This window comes from Homalodisca vitripennis, chromosome 8 (genome assembly GCF_021130785.1).
Source record: "Homalodisca vitripennis isolate AUS2020 chromosome 8, UT_GWSS_2.1, whole genome shotgun sequence".
NCBI classification, from domain to species: domain Eukaryota; kingdom Metazoa; phylum Arthropoda; class Insecta; order Hemiptera; family Cicadellidae; genus Homalodisca; species Homalodisca vitripennis.
Window position 1 is genome coordinate 109,790,370 of NC_060214.1, and position 19,261 is coordinate 109,809,630.

Consider the following 19,261-nt stretch of genomic DNA (forward strand, 5'->3'; position numbering starts at 1 on the left):
AATTAATTAGTCAAATATAGTATACTATAGGAACGTTACTAGTTTTAAAACTGCAAAGTTTCAGAAACAATATTTATTGAAATCGTTTCTCAAATGTATGCATATTACAGTTAATTGGCTGAGCTTTAGCGAAGTCTATCACTTGTGGAGCTAGACAAATTTAATTTCTGTCTGTCTGTCTGTTAGCCAGTCTCCCTATCTCTCTGTCTGTCTGTCTGTTAGTCAGTCTCTCTCTCTCTCTCTCTCTCTCTCTCTCTCTCTCTCTCTCTCTCTCTCTCTCTCTGTCTGTTAGCCAGTCTCTCTCTCTCTGTCTGTCTGTCTCTTAGCCAGTCTCTCTCTGTCTCTGTCCGTCTGTCTGTTAGCCAGTCTCTCTGTCTCTGTCCGTCTGTCTGTTAGCCAGTCTCTCTCTCTCTGTCTGTCTGTCTGTTAGCCAGTCTCTCTCTGTCTCTGTCCGTCTGTCTGTTAGCCAGTCTCTCTCTCTGTCCGTCTGTCTGTTAGCCAGTCTCTCTCTCTCTGTCTGTCTGTCTGTTAGCCAGTCTCTCTCTCTCTCTCTGTCTGTGTGTCTGTTAGCCAGTCTCTCTCTCTCTGTCTGTCTGTCTGTTAGCCAGTCTCTCTCTCTCTGTCTGTCTGTCTGTTAGCCAGTCTCTCTCTCTCTGTCTGTGTGTCTGCTTTCCGCATGATATTTTCGAAAACGATCTGATCTCTGGACTTGAAATTGTTCAAAAATCTTTATTTCAATATGATAAACATTGAGTTAAATGACCCGCACTTTATTCCATGGGATTCATTGGTTATTCCATCAAATAATGTTGGTCTTATAGGTAACCATTATGGCAACAAGAATATAGCAGAGTAAACAAATTTACAAATTAACTCAATACACCTATAAGGGATTAAAACATATTGTGTTGTGTGATTGTATAGTGACTTGGTGTATATATATATATATATGTTTTTATATATCTTATGAGTTTTAATGTTTAATCCAGGCTGGGCAATAAAAGAATAACTGTCGATTTTACATGCGACCAAAGGAATTTGGTAACATTAAATAGGTTTAAATATTGTCTACCCTATTATGAGAAAATAATTTAAATTTAAAGGATTTCAACTAGTAGGTTATCCATAGGTGTACGTAAAATTTTTAATACCAGTAAAATACACAAATTAAATTTGGTCAGAAAACTCTAACAATCTGGTAACTTTTTTTACAGATCCTGATGCCTAGTTAGAGTTCGGGAATGTTCACAATTTCGAATAGAATGCATCTTAACTATAGATTGTATAGTGATTAAGTTTTGTTATTCCAAACGCTACTTAATTTCTTGTTAAGCCAACATATGGCACTAGCAGTATATGAACTAAATAAAATCTCAATTGTAGATAATCATCAATATGTATTACGGTACTTTCAGTAATTTATTCCAAACACTTATTTGCAAGGAAGTCCTGGTTGACTAAAAGTTTCAAGATGTCACACGTTTAAACTTGATCTGAAGTTCCATCTCAATAAACGTTATACTATTTACGATAAATTATTTTCAATAGTAAAGTTTACGTTATAAACAGTTTTAAATTTTTTATTTTATAAAATTTTCTTACGGTTTGTATGGTTTTTAGCCCTACAATGATTTTGACATGGCCTGCATTATCTAAAAGGATGAAAAAATAAAATGTTACAAAACGAGTACATCTTATCCGTCATTAATGAACTTACCATAGCAGTTTTGCTTTAAGATTTACTTAATTCTAACTGAAACAAAGTTAGGTTTAGGCAGTAAGACATTTCAGGATGGCGACCACGCACGTATGGTAATTTCCCGGCTATTAAACCGTATAGAACAAGGTCTGATTGAAACCTAACGGGTTTTAAACCACTTTTACAGAACGTTTTATACTTTTCCTCTGCAGTTACAAGAAATTACATCAAACACAGTAAAGTATCAAGTTTCAAAATAATTACATTAGTTACACCACAAAAAATACGAATTATCAAAACGGCAGCTGGGAAGGTTTTCGTTTACACTGATTGCTTCGGAAACAAATATTTGTAATTGTTTCCAGCGTACATTCTACATTATAAATACTGTTTTATTAGTGTTGTAATCGTAATCGTTATAATGTTATTATCATACTATCATATGCTTAAGATGGTATAGTACGCATATGTTATTTCTAAAAATAATTGTTTTTGTAATATTCTAAAGCACATACATAACTTTATACCCATTTATGTATATAACAGATATAATCTTTTAAACTAAAGTTTTACTAAACCCACACATGAATTGTATTGTACTCTGAAAATTAGGTTTAGTACTTAAAATAACAATTATTAATAATAAGTTATAGAAACTTTAAAATGTATTCAAATATTTTACCAAACGCATGCATTTCACTGCTAATGAAGTTAATTAAGAATATAACCTTAAGCTAACCTTAGATTACTAAAACCTTCTTGAGTAATCCTCATCATATAGCTACCTAAATAAATCTCAAATTATATAAGCTTTTTAATAAAAAAATCTAATTAACGCACAATAAGTAAAAGTTTTGTTCACTATACTCACAAATGGATCTTAAGGTAGCCTCATTAATGAGGTCCTTCAGATGTTTTTATCTTCTACTAAAACATAGTATTCTGGATTTTGTTTGATGGAATAAAACACAATATGATGGAGTATCGATGGACCCGACACGACATATGAACATAACGAATGAGCTATCGACGGACAGACGACTGTCGTCGGACGGATATAATTGTAACGGACGGACTGTGCTGTTTATTACCTTCTGATTCCAAAGTAAACAGGGTTCTTTTGAGGATGAACAAGAACCTATGTACTAAGTTTCATACCTGTAGTATATTTATATCATAAATTTCCTACTGACGGTTAAGCGGATAGACATATAAATAGACGGATTGACATTTTCACCCCTTAAATCAATAGTATCTTTCTTTGAACTAAGAGAGACAGGTATATAACAGTTATATAACAGGAAATATGTTTCTAGTTTCAAGTTCTACCTTTTTTATCAAGAGATATCGCGTCGACGGGCAGACTGGACATAGACAGTACGAAGGACTGTAATTTGACCTTTTGACCCCAAAATCAATAGGATCCTTCCTTTAACCAAGAGGGACAGGTATATAACGGGTTATATAACGGATATATAAGAGGACATTCTTTCTAGTTTCAAGTTCTACCTTTTTATCAAGAGATATCGCATCGACGGGCAGACGGACATAGACAGTACGAAGGACTGTAATTTGACCTTTTGACCCCAAAATCAATAGGATCCTTCCTTCAACGAAGAGGAACAGGTATATAACGGTTATATAACAGGACATTCTTTCTAGTTTCAAGTTCTACCTTTTTTTATCAAGAGTTATCGCGTCGACGGGCAGACATAAATATACAGTACGAAGGACTGTAATTTGACCTTTTGACCCCAAAATCAATAGGATCCTTCCTTCAACCAAGAGGAACAGGTATATAACGGTTATATAACAGGACATATGTTTCTATTTTCAAGTTCTACCCTTTTTTATCAAGAGCTATCACGTCGACGGGCAGACATAAACATACAGTACGAAGGACTGTAATTTGACCTTTTGACCCCAAAATCAATAGCGATCATCCTTGGATTAAGAGAACCCTTTGCACCAACTATTAAGCCTTTGCGGCCTTTATACCGAGAGTTATTGCACAGAGGGCAAACAGGCGAATGGACCATAACTCGATTTCAAACGTGTCAGGTCATTAAAAATTAAAAATTCAGGTCCTTAAAAATTAATACGTTACAAAGACTTACAGGCGAAGAGGCACTAGACCTTTAAATTTGTTACAGCGTAGTAATTGCCTCCACAAGATTAGAGGGTGTATTACGCTTTATATCAAATCAGTTTTATACTGATCTGTGATTGCGTTCGCTTAACTAGACTAATATACTTTATACGCTAATATTTCTAGGTGTAACTTTCATATCTGCTATTATCCATAAAAAAGGTTTATTTTAAAATAATGTGCTACATTTATTATTACAGTGATCTGATGTTACAGGTGACCTATATTTTGAATACTAAGTGAACTTCATTGCGATGCAATACTTGACTATCACGTTTGTACAAATGTGACATGTCATTAGTGCCACTATCAATCTTGTTGGTGGCTCTGACACATAATTGACATAGGTCAGTGACACAGCCCCCGTTACAACCCGTGACAAATGTACTGTCCAAGGTTTGTCACAACATGAACATGCATAATAATAGACCTGATACTTTCAGGTATTGAAAAAGATTCATAACCAACGAGTAGTTTTATTTCGAAATATGTAACATGTAGTAAAGCAATGACAAAAATCGTTGTGTTGGTTAACATGATGTTAATCTATTAATATGATATGCTCCAAACGTTATATCATATAAAGTGTCTCTTGAGTTGTTAATAAAATTCGTGAATTGAAGATACCAAAACTTGTAATCATGAAGAGGTGCTTAATTGATTAATAGATCTTATGAACATATTGAACACGGTCCAATAATACCATAAAACAAAGCGTGGTTTAGACGGATAAAATAGAAATAATTTCCATTACATAAAAACTATTCATCGGCATATATAACTATACAAAGTCATTATTAAAATATAATAATCTATAAGACCATATGGATTAATACAATTATTAATAGCACACCAGAAGCCTATTAGAAGTTACCGTACGAACGAGGGATATTTTATTCCAAGAAAATAGACCAAATTTATACTTTTTAAACGCGCAATTTACGTTTTTGTCAAACTAGGAAGGGAATTTTTTCTAAAGAAGAGAACTGTCATCAGCTATCTTCGGGGCCATAATGAGAGGGTAAAAGAATAGCAACTTGCGACCAAGACTTTTTAAGTGTCTTATTCATTTTATTAAAACAATTAAACTAACAATGGTTATATCAATGTTAGTTAACGATGTTGAAATCCGGCATCCTCAGTTGTCTTTGAATTTTTTGGATGAGAAAAATATATTCTTCACAAGTCTGGCGGTTGGTATTAAATAATTATGTAAATAAAAATTATGAATTACGATTGTTAACTCGTCCCCTACTCTCTTACCTAATCAAAATTTATGTGACGTTCAATTTATTTCTGTGTGAAGAAATTCTATATAATTTGGTTTTACACGTAATGAAAATTGGTTCCCACGAAATAGAAAAACTGTTTGCATGTAATATACTTATATCTTCTTGTTTGGTGCATTTTAAAGATTAAAATACTCAAGGTATCATATTTAGTTGATAGTATCAGCATATTGTCTTATATTAATAATCATAATGTTTTATTTCCTCAAATATATGTACAGTTGTTTTACTAACACTAATTTCTTAGAAACAAGGACTGATCTCAAGAATAAAATTATATATATATATATATTATATGTTAATTATGTTAATTATATATTTATATATATATAGGGTATATATATATATATATATATATATATATATATATATATATGTATTTGTTTAATTTTTAAACTACTTGGAATTATATATATATATATATATATATATATATATATATATATATAAATATATATATTTATATATATGTATATAATATTTATATAAATACTTACATATAAAACGTAAATCAAATCATTTAACAGTTGTAGACAAGAGATTCTGCAACTAAATATCAAAATATACAGAACATAATTTGAGAAAAATTAGGCCCTCGTGGAAAGACTAGACCTGTTTAGAGATTCCATCATTAGTAATAACGTATTTAATGTGCGATCAGACAAAAATAATTAATTTTTTTTTTATAAAGCGGTCTGAAACTAAAAAATAAATATATCACTTATTAAAAAATAAATACCTTTTATAATGTAAAACATAAAATAATAATAATAAAATAATTTTTCCCTTTACTGCGGTTTTAGTTCAGTTTACCTTTAAAAATAACTTTATAATTTAAAACAAATCTCAATACCAATTATTTAAATTTCAAATTCAATCAATTCAAACTTTTCGAATGATGTTGTCAGCATCAACATTTAAATCAAGCTGAAACTACACTTATAAACTCGTTTAATCAATAAGGTAACGAAAGTAACCGACCCGAGTTATTCAGAAATGGCCATAATTCTCCAATTTACATAAATCGGCATAGTAATCGAATCGTGCCAACCTTGTAACCTTGTAAATTGATACCTATCCCACTAAAATGCGAAGGATGCGAGAGTTGCTCCCTAAAATTATGCATGCTGGCAGAATTTATCAGCCCAAATGTCTCATTCATCTTACACCATTGTGGATCCGGCCATAACTCTGCCATCGGCGCACTCACGCGCATGCGCACGATCAAAAATAGAGTACAAACACTGTCAGCGGGGTCTGCCACCGCACGTTGTGGAACCGGTTTGGAAATAAACCAAACTGAATACGGCAGAACAAAGAATTAATTATCTCAGCTGGAACTGGCTTATCGAGAAAAAAATGTGTACATTTTTTGCTGTAATTTTATTGGTGTAATTTGATCCATTTCTTTGTTCACGTTAAATTGTTTTTGTATTAAAACTTATTTTGTATCACAAGACTTTGTTCTTTTTCGATAGATTTTCCGAATTCTTTATACAGGGTGTTCATTAGAAAACTTCAAACTCGTATTAAAAGACTTATAGCCCAATAATGGGGATGCTCACCCCCATGTCCCCCTACCCAAAGCCATAACTTTGAAATAGCAACTAATACCTTGTGACACCTCAAATTGAAGCTCATAACAATGCTGCATTTTGGTTATATTTATGCAATTTTGATTTAAGACTGGTAGGAAATAACACCCGCTTTTATATATAACTACAATAAATAACAAATTAGAGTATTTGTTACCGGATCTAACAGATGTTATATTTTTTGATATTGCAATGTGTATAATAAAATATTAGTGTCAAAAAATCCTCATTGATACTATTTTTTAGTATTAGAGCTTATTAAATTACCCAAACATTAGTCAAAAATAATGTTACTTTTTCTACACATTATAATGGAATAAATTTTATATTAAAAACCACAAAATGTTGAAGGGATTTTCAATTTATTCCATAAACCCACTCTTTAATGACCACTTTGGAGTTTTTATATTTAAAGTTGCACAAACTTTATATAGATATTGAAAAGTTTTTAAAGAATCTCCATGGAAATTAATTTACTAATAAACTCATTTTAGCATGACAACTGACTATTCTAATTTCAGCACAAACATGCTTTTCAGTTGAATAAGTTTCATTACTGAATTTTCAAATAAATTCAGTTTTTTACATCAGGGTAAAATAGTTTCTAATATTTAAACAAAGTTTTGAGACTTTTCTTTAATCATTTTTAAATAAGTATAAATTTAATTTTATGGCGATAAAAATAAAATATAATTAAAACTAAATAACTTGATAGTGTCTTATTGACAGTAGAGCATTCCTTTAGCTGTAGAATAAAACACATGTTAACTTTAAAACGTATCCGTTAGGAGAAATAAAATGTGTATACAGAGTGTTAGAAACAAAATTGTATATACTAAAACGCTTATATCAGGTTAATAAAAGCATGAATACCCTATAATAACAATTTAACGATAGCACCTCGAAAAAATTCATTATACCTCTATAGGATACACAACTGGAATTTGGGTTAGCTTTTGACTTAGCTATCGGCTATGGATCACCTGATCTATCTCTAATAGATTACTTTGTGTGGATCCACATTAAAGACTATGTGTATAATTCAAAACCACGGAGTAAAATTTATTTGAGAAACCGCATTGAGCAAGAAATTCAAAGAGTTATACAGTACTCTATAAAACTTGCTACTCGATGTTTTACAGTAGGTTAGCACATGGTCAGACAGTCGACAGAAAGCACTTTAAGCATCTTGGAAAAACCCAAAGTTTAGTAAGCTGAATTAAATTTGAGCTTTGACCTAATTGTTTCACTTTTAAATAAAATTAATTTATTAAAACAAATTTAAATGTCATTACTTTACTTATAACTCATTATTTTTAACTATTTGAAGATATAAGGGTATTTTAAATTAAGAATTAGTCATCATTTTGCACTGGCTTGAGATAGCGATTCAAGGCTTCACTGTTATTTTTTTCATAAAAACATTTAAAACGATGTTCAACTTGTGGGGGTCCATTTTCAGAATGTTTTTACCTCAACTAAAATTTGGTATTTTGGGGGCAGGGGTAATCTTGTGATACTTAACGAAAAGTGCAGTTTTGTACCCTACAGAGGTATACTGGGTTTACATTAAAAGTGTAAAACGTCTATGTAAAAACTTCACATTATTAAAACCAGTCCATAAACAAGAAGAACTCGACACTTATGAAACATTATACATAATATAACATAAAGATAAAATATTATACAATGATTTTGGATCGATTTAAAATTCATTATGTACCCTTCCTCTAAAATATAACTTGATTCTATTGTACCACAACATACATTTATACATATTATTTTAATTTACTTTTAATTATTAAATCATGTATTAAGTTTTAATCAGCTGATTACGGTTTTAATTTGTAAAATGTTTGTACTATTTCAAATTGTTGATTCACACCTGAAGATGGCATCTTAGATGTCTCTTTAGACATTTAAGAAAAAAAAATTAAAATATAAGTAAAAAATTAAAATTATTGGATAACTGTGAGTTTTTATGTATAGAAAATAGTAGAAAATAGTGTTTTTTTTCCAATAAGAAGAGCTCCTCCTTTAATGAAATTCTGACTTTAGGTTTTCAAGATACGCTTGTTGAAATTTAATATGCAGTATTCACTTTTTAATTTACTCTGTATATTGGTTCACGGCGCACAGCTGTAGTATATTATGAGTCACTCAACACACAAGTAAATATTATTCGTGTTCTTACATTTTATACTCTGTCCTTAGAGTAGAGCCCCCAAACACATGAACAGTGTTGCTCCTGGGCCATAGAAATCCTTCTACATTAGAATGCAACTAATGTTTATATTGTTTTAGAAATGAATTTTTAAACAATTTTAACGTTTTCACTTGTCCTTATTGATTACAAATGTTTGTCCTTTGAAGATTATTTATTACAGATGCGTATTGAGTTTAAATTTTAAAATCAAACAAATCAATAGCAATTAAGTAAAGCCTTTACGCTGTTACTTTAATCGTAAAACCGTTGCAGTATCATTTTAGAGAGTTGCGATTAATTTGCATCCAAACTACTTTTGAGGATTGAATGCGAAAAAATATCAAACATTCATGCTTTAAATATAAAATATATTGTATATATAAGACACAATAAAACCCCTTTGGATGCATGTCAATCTTATTTTGAGAATTTCAGTTTCTCGTACAAAAATAATGTGGTTTTGGAAACGTAACTAATTTTTCGAAACAGTACAGTTCCTACTCTGTTTTCTGGAAATTTAATTTTAGGAATGCATGAATGTATGTATTTGGAGAGCAATGTTTATAATTGGTTTTTATTTATTTACCGTAATCAGTCACTTGTTTCAAAACTTAATTATTTATTTTTAATTTCAAATTAATTAATAGTAATATTATAAAACAAGCAGATAAGCTATTATTGTTTGAAATTAATCTGAATCATTGGATTTAATAGCTTATTACAAAATTGGTTTTCAATATTTACCTATAACTATATAAAAATCAAATAAAACACATCTTTATTTCCATTATGATAAAAAAAATTTAGAAATCGTAGGAGCACAATTATTCATTTATAATATAAAATTACTTTAGTAATTAAAACCAAAACATACAATTGTAAAAAAAGTAAATAAATACTACTACTAAATATAAATATAAATGATAAATACTTTACTACTTAAATAAATACTATAAATACTACTACTATACTATACTATACTTTACTTTACTATAAATATTGTAGTATGATTTAAATTATGCAGAATCGTTGATTCGATTCAGGCTGCACATAGACGAACAAACAATGTCTTATGTGTGTGTAAATTGTATTTATTTCAAAGTAATGTTTGAAATGATTTATGTCTTAACACATCACAAACCTCATATTCAATCTCCGGTTGAATATTTAAATAAACGGTACTAGCAATTCTTGATTCTCCATATTTTTCACTGCTTACTTGTTCTAAGCTTTAAAGAAATATTGTTTTGGTAGAGTTAAAGTTGATTTTAAGTCAACTTATACAATGTACTTCTCTATATAAGATGTACCTTTTGGTTTATAGTTATTTATAGCAACATACTTGTACGGTAATTTAGTAAATGATACTACAGTAATTAGTTTAACCATAATTTTTCTTTAAAAAAAATCCCGTTAGAAAAACATGAGAACAGACCAATTTAAAAAATTAAACAAACAGCTTTTCTAGAACTATTCCATTTAAAGCATTGTATTCTTATTGGAACTAAAGGTTTACTCACCTTGAATTTAACACCTTTAATTCAATATGTCATAATAAAATACAATTTATAACCAATCAAAAATATTTTCTCTACATTTAACATTGAAATTTAAGGTAAAGTTAAGTACATTAAAAAAAATGTTTTTTTATACAACACATACAGAGAAACAGGTGGAAAGGAAAATGTATTTATGTTATTATGGTATCTTATCCTTAATTGTTATTCATACGTTATGGAAACATATGTGAAATGTACGTGGGAGGAAATATTGTTTTTGCGAAAAACGACTGTACCGTAAAATGTATTTTAGATTCTCTTACACAAAAAAGATTTTTTTTTATGTAAATTAGAGCGTGTGAGTAAGGCAGTTTTACGTTGAGCCGTAATTTAGAACTGGTTTCTTGACAACGGCAAAAACCCTCTTTTCTCAATAATTAGCCAGATCCATTTACCGTTGATGTCCGACAAAGAGAAGCTGAATTTGTTAATTACAAAATTATAGCTACCTGTAAATTCTATTTATTTTTATTTATTATAAGCTTCACATAGGTTTATAATTTTCAGCATAGCTAAAGATAAACATATGAATTGTCAATGTTTAAAAATAAACCAATAAACTAACTAAACCAATCAAGAAATAGTGTCATATATTCTGCAAAGCTTAGTAAGCTTAGTCTAAAAATGCAATAATAAGTACTTGTAAACAACTATTAATCATTTAACTATTCATCAACTGAATAGTATGCCCGGTTAATGAGGTAGCATTTTAGGGAAGTTTTAAATGTATTTATGGAATTCTCCTTCTTTAGATTTGGAGGTCCAATTCATATATTAAAAGTATTTGCCTCATTTATATCAAAGCCTTTAGCTCTTTTCACTAATAAATGCTTTTCAAGTGGTATTTTTTCCTAAAAAACTAAAATACTCACTAATTAAACCTATCCATAAAAAAAAATAACGAAACTGATATGTCAAACTACCGTCGTATAGCTCTTCTTCCAGTGATTTCCAAAATTTTCGTAAAAGTAATCGCAGTCAGAATTCCTAAACATTTTACTAAATATAACATTTTTTATGAAAATCAATTTGGTTTTAAACATCTCATCCACATGATTTGGAATGTTTAAAATTTTGAATGATGTAACACTTTTTCAGGGTTAGTGGGGTACAAAAATAAAGTTGGATAAATTTTGTCGTTTGGTATAATTAATTTACTTATGTTAGTAAAATAAATCATTAAATGAATTGGCTATTTGGAAATTATTGACTATGGGAGATTCATTAACTATTATTTTAAGATCCTCATCCACTTTTATTTTTAACTTGCCAGTTTTTTTATTAACCACCTCCCACATCGATTTTGGCCTGTTTCCTCGCATCCAGTATGAATCTGTCATTTGCCATTTTTTTGGAAGCAAGAATTACTTTCCTTAAGATATTGCAATACTTCTTATAGTATTTAGTGAGCTTTGGATGGTTCAATGATTTCTGACTTTCATATAATTCTCGTTTTCTCTTGCATGATGTTTTAATTCCCCCGGTCATCCAACCTGCTGTATTCCTCTTGTCTTTTACAGTTGAGAGTTTCAGTAGGAAACATTGTTCAAAAAGTTTAAGAAATTTTAAATAAAAATAATCAAATTCAGTCATATAATAATCGAAAATATTCACTTGTAATTCAAGGTTATTCAAAAAATTACTAATATTGGAATAATTATTTAATTATCTCTTAAATACTTTAGTTTTTTATTTTGGTTTTGATTATTTTTTAATAAGGGATATTCTAGTAACAACATTTTAAATAATTGTTAAGCATGTTTTCAAATTTAATTAAAAGACAAACATAAAAATTAACTCTTTGTGCTCTCATACAATAAGATTCCAATTGTAAATACATAAAAACCTTTGCCAGGGCATTGATATGTGTGTGTGTACACACACACACACACACACACACACACACACACACACACACACACACACACACACACACACACACACACACACACACACACACACACACACACACACACACACACACACACACACACACGTTAATTGGAATTATCCAACATATGATCAATATGTTATTTAACGTATACGGTTTTACTCTATTACGTAAGGGCTCTAGTGCCTTTAAACTGGGAGCACATTGTAAACGACTGCCCTTTGTGATTGTTTTCTGGTGGTCTGGCTGGTCTGAGTGGTTTAGAGGATGGATCTCTAAACTGGCTCAGTAATTTTGGATTTAGCTTTGTGACGGGAGATCTTAATATTATTTTTAATTTATGACTCAAGAACTTTATTCTTACGGACTTTTAATTAATTGTAATTTTCAATGTATTTATTTATGGATAGCTGCCTTTGTCCCCTATACGATATATATATATATATATATATATATATATATATATATATATATACTGGGAGTATTATTCGAGACCGATTCCGGAAATAACAATCTAATCTTTCAATCTGTATCATTAATTTCAAAAGGGCATGCGAGGTACCATTTAAAATTGGCTATTTTTGTTATTATGAAAGAGATCCCTTTAGAATCAACGGCTAACATCTAGTATATTATATGTTTAAATTTATTAACTAATTATTACATGTTAAAATTAACTGAATCAGTAATTTAAAATTCTGAAAATGTTTGCTAGTTGATTTATCAACTACCAGTTAATGAATACATAAAAAGGATGAAAATTTCTACATTATGTTATTAAATATAATTCAAACATGTACTTATTGATTGTTAAATTTTTACTTAATTACAAAAATTAAACTGGCACTATAACCGCGTAATAACTTGGGTAACGGTACATCTAGTTTTAGTAAAACGAATTTTATTTTTTTAAGTTTTAAAGTATATTGACTTATAAAATCTCTATCTTTACCTTTTTTTCGAAATGCTAGAAAAGATGTATCTACATTATATAGGCTGCTATGGTTAAAGCAGTAACAGATTGCAGCAAATATATATTTACATACCTATTGGCTAAAGATATTTCAATATGTACACACTACTTTGTTTAAGTTTATTATTGCCGATGGATGATTTGAAAGGTTATAAAATATATTTTTTAAGAGTATCATCCATTATACCTATATTACAAAAATACTACACCATGTTTTTTGTATAGAATTTCTCCTTCCTTCCCAGGTATTACAATAATGCAAATAAAATTTAAATCTAAAAGTGTATAAATAATTTTGCTACAATATACCAGAAACGTATTATTCTATCTGTATGGTATTACATTGATTCCAAACGTCTGAAACCCTATTACCTTTAATATCAAGCATCATAACACATAACCAGAACTTACATCACAGACCAAACTCCAAGTCTAATTCCTTTAGCCAACACTCACAGCTTCCAAACTGCCCTAACCCATATAATTCCTCATGAAAAATTGTTTTTGGAGGGCACGAATTTACATAATCACATCTCTCCACAATTATACGTATCATCTTCCAGCAGTCCCATCTCAGGTTTTTTTATTTCAACCTATCAAGTTGCTGCATCCATCGATACAAATTAGTCAAATTCTAGTCCTTCCATGAAACTTTTATTTATGTAGGTCTTTGCTTGACAAATCTTATAAAAATCACTTATAAAAACTTGTTGCCTAGTCAGAATCAAGGGAAACTTGATAAGCGTTTACGAGATACAGAAATAAGATTATTTATCTCTAATAGGACTTTTTGTGAAATATATAGACTGTTAAAGTTGAAGATTTTATAACAGCCTTTTATAAAAGTTTGACTTCTGTCACAAGTGAAGGAGGCAGGTGTGGTGGATAATGCATACGAGTAGGAGCCAAGGCTCCCATAAATAATCCAAGGAAAGGGATTATCCCTAAGAATCCCTTTTAGGGATAATCGACGTATATCTCATGAATAAAGTTTATTCAGTCACGAGTTAAGTATTCAACAGGGATATCTGACCTTGACGTCACCTCAGATAATATTGCCCAAATATTAGCTCTATTGTGTATCATGTTTTTAAAATTGATCTTCAGGAAATAGTAATAGAAATTGAGGAACCCATCTGAAATATTATAGTCCACACATTACAGTCTAACCATATCTCAGATTTACAGTTATCTATCCTATTTTTGATACGGAATTAAAACTTCTGTTTTGGAAGCGTTACTAAAACTGAGCGAACGCTTTGACCAAAACTAAACTATATCCAACTGTAATATCAGTAAAGTTTCTCTTTATTTTTGTAGTACATGCATTGGGGGAGACAATGGAAAAACAACGTTATAAAAGTAAAATAAATGTTTATTATAACATTTAAAACAATGTTACGTCTGATGACCAGAAGTTTTTTTTGTAATTGGTATTGCGGGGGGGGGGGTTGTTGGTTAGAGTCGTGTACCGCTTTAGTGGGCAACCTGGATGTTCTCAGGGCCGTACTTGCCGGGCCAGTAAGATCCGTCGTCACCACCAAGGGGGACGTAGGGGGCAGCGACGTAGGGGGCGGCGGCGTAGGGGGCGGCGTAAGGGGCGGCAACGTAGGGGGCGATTCCGGGGACTACGGGGGCGGCGACGGGGCCAACCTGGATGTTCTCAGGGCCGTACTTGCCGGGCCAGTAGGAGCCATCATCCCCCAAAACTGCAGCTCCATAGGGGTGCACTCCTGCAACACAGATCAGATTTTATAATTTGCGTAATTACTATCAATTCTTTCTATTTGCTTTAAGTGATTTATACTATTAATTATGTCGGTCAAAATTTATATTTATCGCAAGTTATCATTCTTCTTGCTTCTATAAAGTATTTCTGAGAGCAGTAATATTTGTTTAAATTTAAAACAAGAATCCCAACAATGGTTTATTCTAACAATTTATCCCACAATGATTTGTAATATTTGCCATCGAACGAAAATTATCAATATTAGATGAATATTCAACAGAAAGTCAGTATTTTTATTGAAACCATTAGAGATTAAAAATTAAATTCAATATAATTTAAGGACTATATTGCTGCTCAACTGTTATTTTACAATTTCTTGCAATTTCTTTTAAATGACTAACTACTTCGCTAACATTGGTACCAATAAAAAATAAGTCTGCATATTACTTAGTAGCAGTAACTTTTCTTGCAAAGACATTTTTAAGATCTCACATATATTCCTTGTTGTATCACAAATTATTTGACATTGAACATTCAACTCATCCATAAAACACACCAATATACTTTTTAAAGGAAAAACATTCACCTTCAAGTATATAACTGGTTGAATCAAAATCAGTCACTTTTAGTGATCAGAACATTATTTTTTCAAATCGGTAAGTTGCCAATCTAGAACTAAAGTTTTTCAAACTTTTCTGCCCAGATTTACATGATCACCCGCCCTTATCTATGTACATTTTTGAGTTTTGATACATCCTCATCATTAATCCCATCTTTAGTTGTTTACGATATAGGTTTAAGTAGTTGTAAAGACTGTAGATTTACAAACAAATGCGAAAAATATAATAATAGAGATTATTGTACAATCATTATTGTATTAATTTTTGCTTTAAGTTTTCTTTTTACTCACTTTTTTCATTTTTTTACACAAAATAAGAAAATTTCCATTGTTAATGTCATAGTGTTCTATTCTTGTCAGAAAGATAGCAAATGGCCGAAACTCAGTACCGTCATTGTTGACTGCATTATTGTCACCCGAGGCCACGCCGCGACCTTGGTCTTGGCCGTAGGCCGCAGGTGGCACTGTCACAAGAAACAAAGGACTGCCGATATCTGTAGCAAGGTGGAGTGGGGTCTACTTACCGGCGAGGTAAACCTGTTTCTTGACGCGAGCGCTCTGGGCGGCGGCCACAGCCAGCACGGACAGAAGAAGGACCTAGAACAGTTCAGGGCCGTTACAGGGTGTGGTCGTAACGGAAAAAACAAAGTAGACACTCGCACAGTGATGGCACAAAAAATAACAAACGGTAGTCTCCATTTATAGGAGTATCAGTAGACCTCCGGACAGTATCGTCTTGTGCAGTAGGTTAGTTAATTTTTAAACTCAAAATAGGGTTTTAATTCAATTTTGAAACATGTAAATATACGTATATTTATATAATATAGATATATATTTATTTTATATACATATATATGTATGTGTATATAGAGACGTATATTTACTTTTTTACAGTTCCAATATTTATAATATATATATATATATATATATATATATATATATATATATATATATATATATGTATATAATTTCAATAAACATTGAATCACAAAAAGTACTTGCTCCGCCGGGACTCGAACCCGGATCTCTCACTTGCCGGGTGAATGTGTTACCATTACACCACAGAGTCCTTACTTTTTACGATTCAATTATTTTGTATTTGGTCATTTCTTTTTATATATATATATATATATATATATATAATATATATATATATATATATATAAACATTTCAAACACATTATAACTAACGTATATATTTTAAACATATATATACAGTATGTTTAAAAATAACGTTAGTTAGACAATCTAAACTGTGACAAATCTAAACATTACTTAAAATAGCCTACATTTAAAAACTGTTTGTTCAAATTGACTTTTACAGTGTTAACATAAAGAAAGAGAGAGGATAATATAAAATGTACTACTTCCTTACAAAGCAATATTTGCTGAATCTTCAAGCACACAAGATGAACATATTAAAAAGGTATTAGTTTTAGTTATACTATGAAAGTTTTAAATGAGGTTCTTCAATTTAAAGTATGTTCTCTTGTGAGTATCAATTATGGTTTAAAATTATGTGCGAATGCTTGATGACAAATTTTATCAGAAGGCAAACTAAATTTAGTTGTTGGTATACTAGGATCAAAACAAATGCTAGTATTTCATTCTGAAGCTAAAACAACAAAAATTTAAATTTATTATTTACAATAGATTATTAATAATAAATTAAAGCACAACAGTAAATGTCACTTAATGCGAGCAAATAATAATAACATAATGTTTTGATTAAGTAACCTGGATGAATAGAGTAAAAAGAACTTTTAATTTCAGATGAATAGAGGAAACAAATTCAAGATAGATACGACCTCAGTTGTTTGAACTGAAACTCTCTCGGCAGTATGTTGAATGATATTGATATATCCTTCCAGGCTATGTACACTGGGTCGAAATCAATCACACAGTAAACAGCAATGCATCACTTCTTGACATACTTTGATATTGCAATTGTGGAAGTTAACCTTAAATCTAGTAAACTTTTTGCTAATACGACATTTTTTTATTTAAAAAGATATTGTGGTATCCATAATTTATCTGTGTAAAAACATATTATTTTGTGACACTGTTTTGTATACAAAGAATTAATTATTCAGCTTTAATAAAAAAAATATTTTGGTTTACGCCTCAAAAGTATACAAAGGTTTTTTATATAAAAATTATTACATATATTACAATTAAAACAATTTTTTTATATAGAATTGTCATGAAATACCTACATGGTGCACTTTTCATTAAAATGTACTACTTAAAAAGGACTAAATTTCTTATGGTTGCTACTATCCACCCCAGCGTTTCGGGTTTGAATCCTGGATTGAGTTCGGCATTTTCCAAGCGCCTGGTCGAAAATAATTTGTTGTACGGTTTTCTAGGTTAAATATTTCAGAGAAGTGCATGCACAAAAAATTGAACAGGAAAATAAATCATTTATTGGTTAAAAAGATTAATTAAACGTTTCAATATTTATTCCATTAAAGGGATCTTTGACAGTGAATTTAGTAAAGTTGAATATGTCAGAGTGACGTATTTCTTCTGAAGTCCAAGATGAATATACGAGTACTTAATTGGCTAGCTTTACAATTTAAAAGCGTATGCTTTATTCAATTTTACAGAATTATTAAAGCTTACTACAACATTACCGCTCTACGTCGCAAATGGGGTGTGATAATTCATTACCCTAAGTTGAATGGAAAACATTGTATCACAGTATTGAATAATTTTGAAAATAATAATGATAAAATAAGATACTGTTACGAGATTTATTACGAAATATATTTAATATTTATATACAATCATCATGTAAGACTAACAGTCATGGCGGAGCAAAAAACACCTGTTTATTAATCAGGAGATACTGATTATTTTAGCAGTGCTAGAGCCGAATAGATAAAAATAAAAATCTTTAGACTTTGAGTATTTTTTGTTGGTCAATGCGTGAAAGACTAATGAAGACATTTCACATGTTATTCAAATTACCACTGCGTTCAAAATAAAAGTAAAAGTATTTTTTACACTGATTACTCACCAAGCTCTTGGAGACAGCCATGTTAGACGCTACCTAGTGGGGTATCGACAACTGATAACATGCTGCAGGTGGCGGCCATATATACCAGCGCGCCCAGGTTTGTGCTGAGGTCAGCAGGAAGTGATAAGGGACATACAGCGGCCGCGCCCTTGGTACTGGAGGTGTTGCCTACGCCCTTCTGGGTCCTAGATACTCCAGCGATACCGGAGATATAATTGGGCTGCTGAAATGAGTGATGAAAAAATATTTAAATGTTTCCACAAGGATTTCTGCTGTCGTTAGTCAAATGTGAGAAGTCTCAAGGAAAGGCATTCATAATACAGAATATTTCACAAAACTTTTTGGATGAATGGTGATTCTATTCTTTAAAGCGGAAATATAGTGCAAGGATATCACTATGACTTACCTTCTAACTTCGGTATTGGTAAAGCGATAGACTTCATGAGTGCAGGTTAAAACACAATACTATTGTTAGATCTCAATACTAAGTTCCTGGATGCTTTAGTGAATCATACTTATGGGTTGTTGAG

The 19,261-nt window shown here is 30.8% G+C and overlaps 1 protein-coding gene across 1 annotated transcript; it reads right to left on the reverse strand.

The window, feature by feature from the left end:
• Positions 1-14,718: 14,718 nt before the first annotated feature.
• LOC124367872 lies at positions 14,719-18,860 on the reverse strand. Its single transcript, XM_046825053.1, has 3 exons — positions 18,732-18,860; positions 16,234-16,306; positions 14,719-15,094 (listed from the first exon to the last, which is right to left on the reverse strand). The coding sequence occupies exons 1-3, from the start codon at positions 18,750-18,752 to the stop codon at positions 14,838-14,840; spliced, it is 351 nt and encodes a 116-aa protein (XP_046681009.1). The 5' UTR covers positions 18,753-18,860; the 3' UTR covers positions 14,719-14,837.
• Positions 18,861-19,261: the final 401 nt, after the last annotated feature.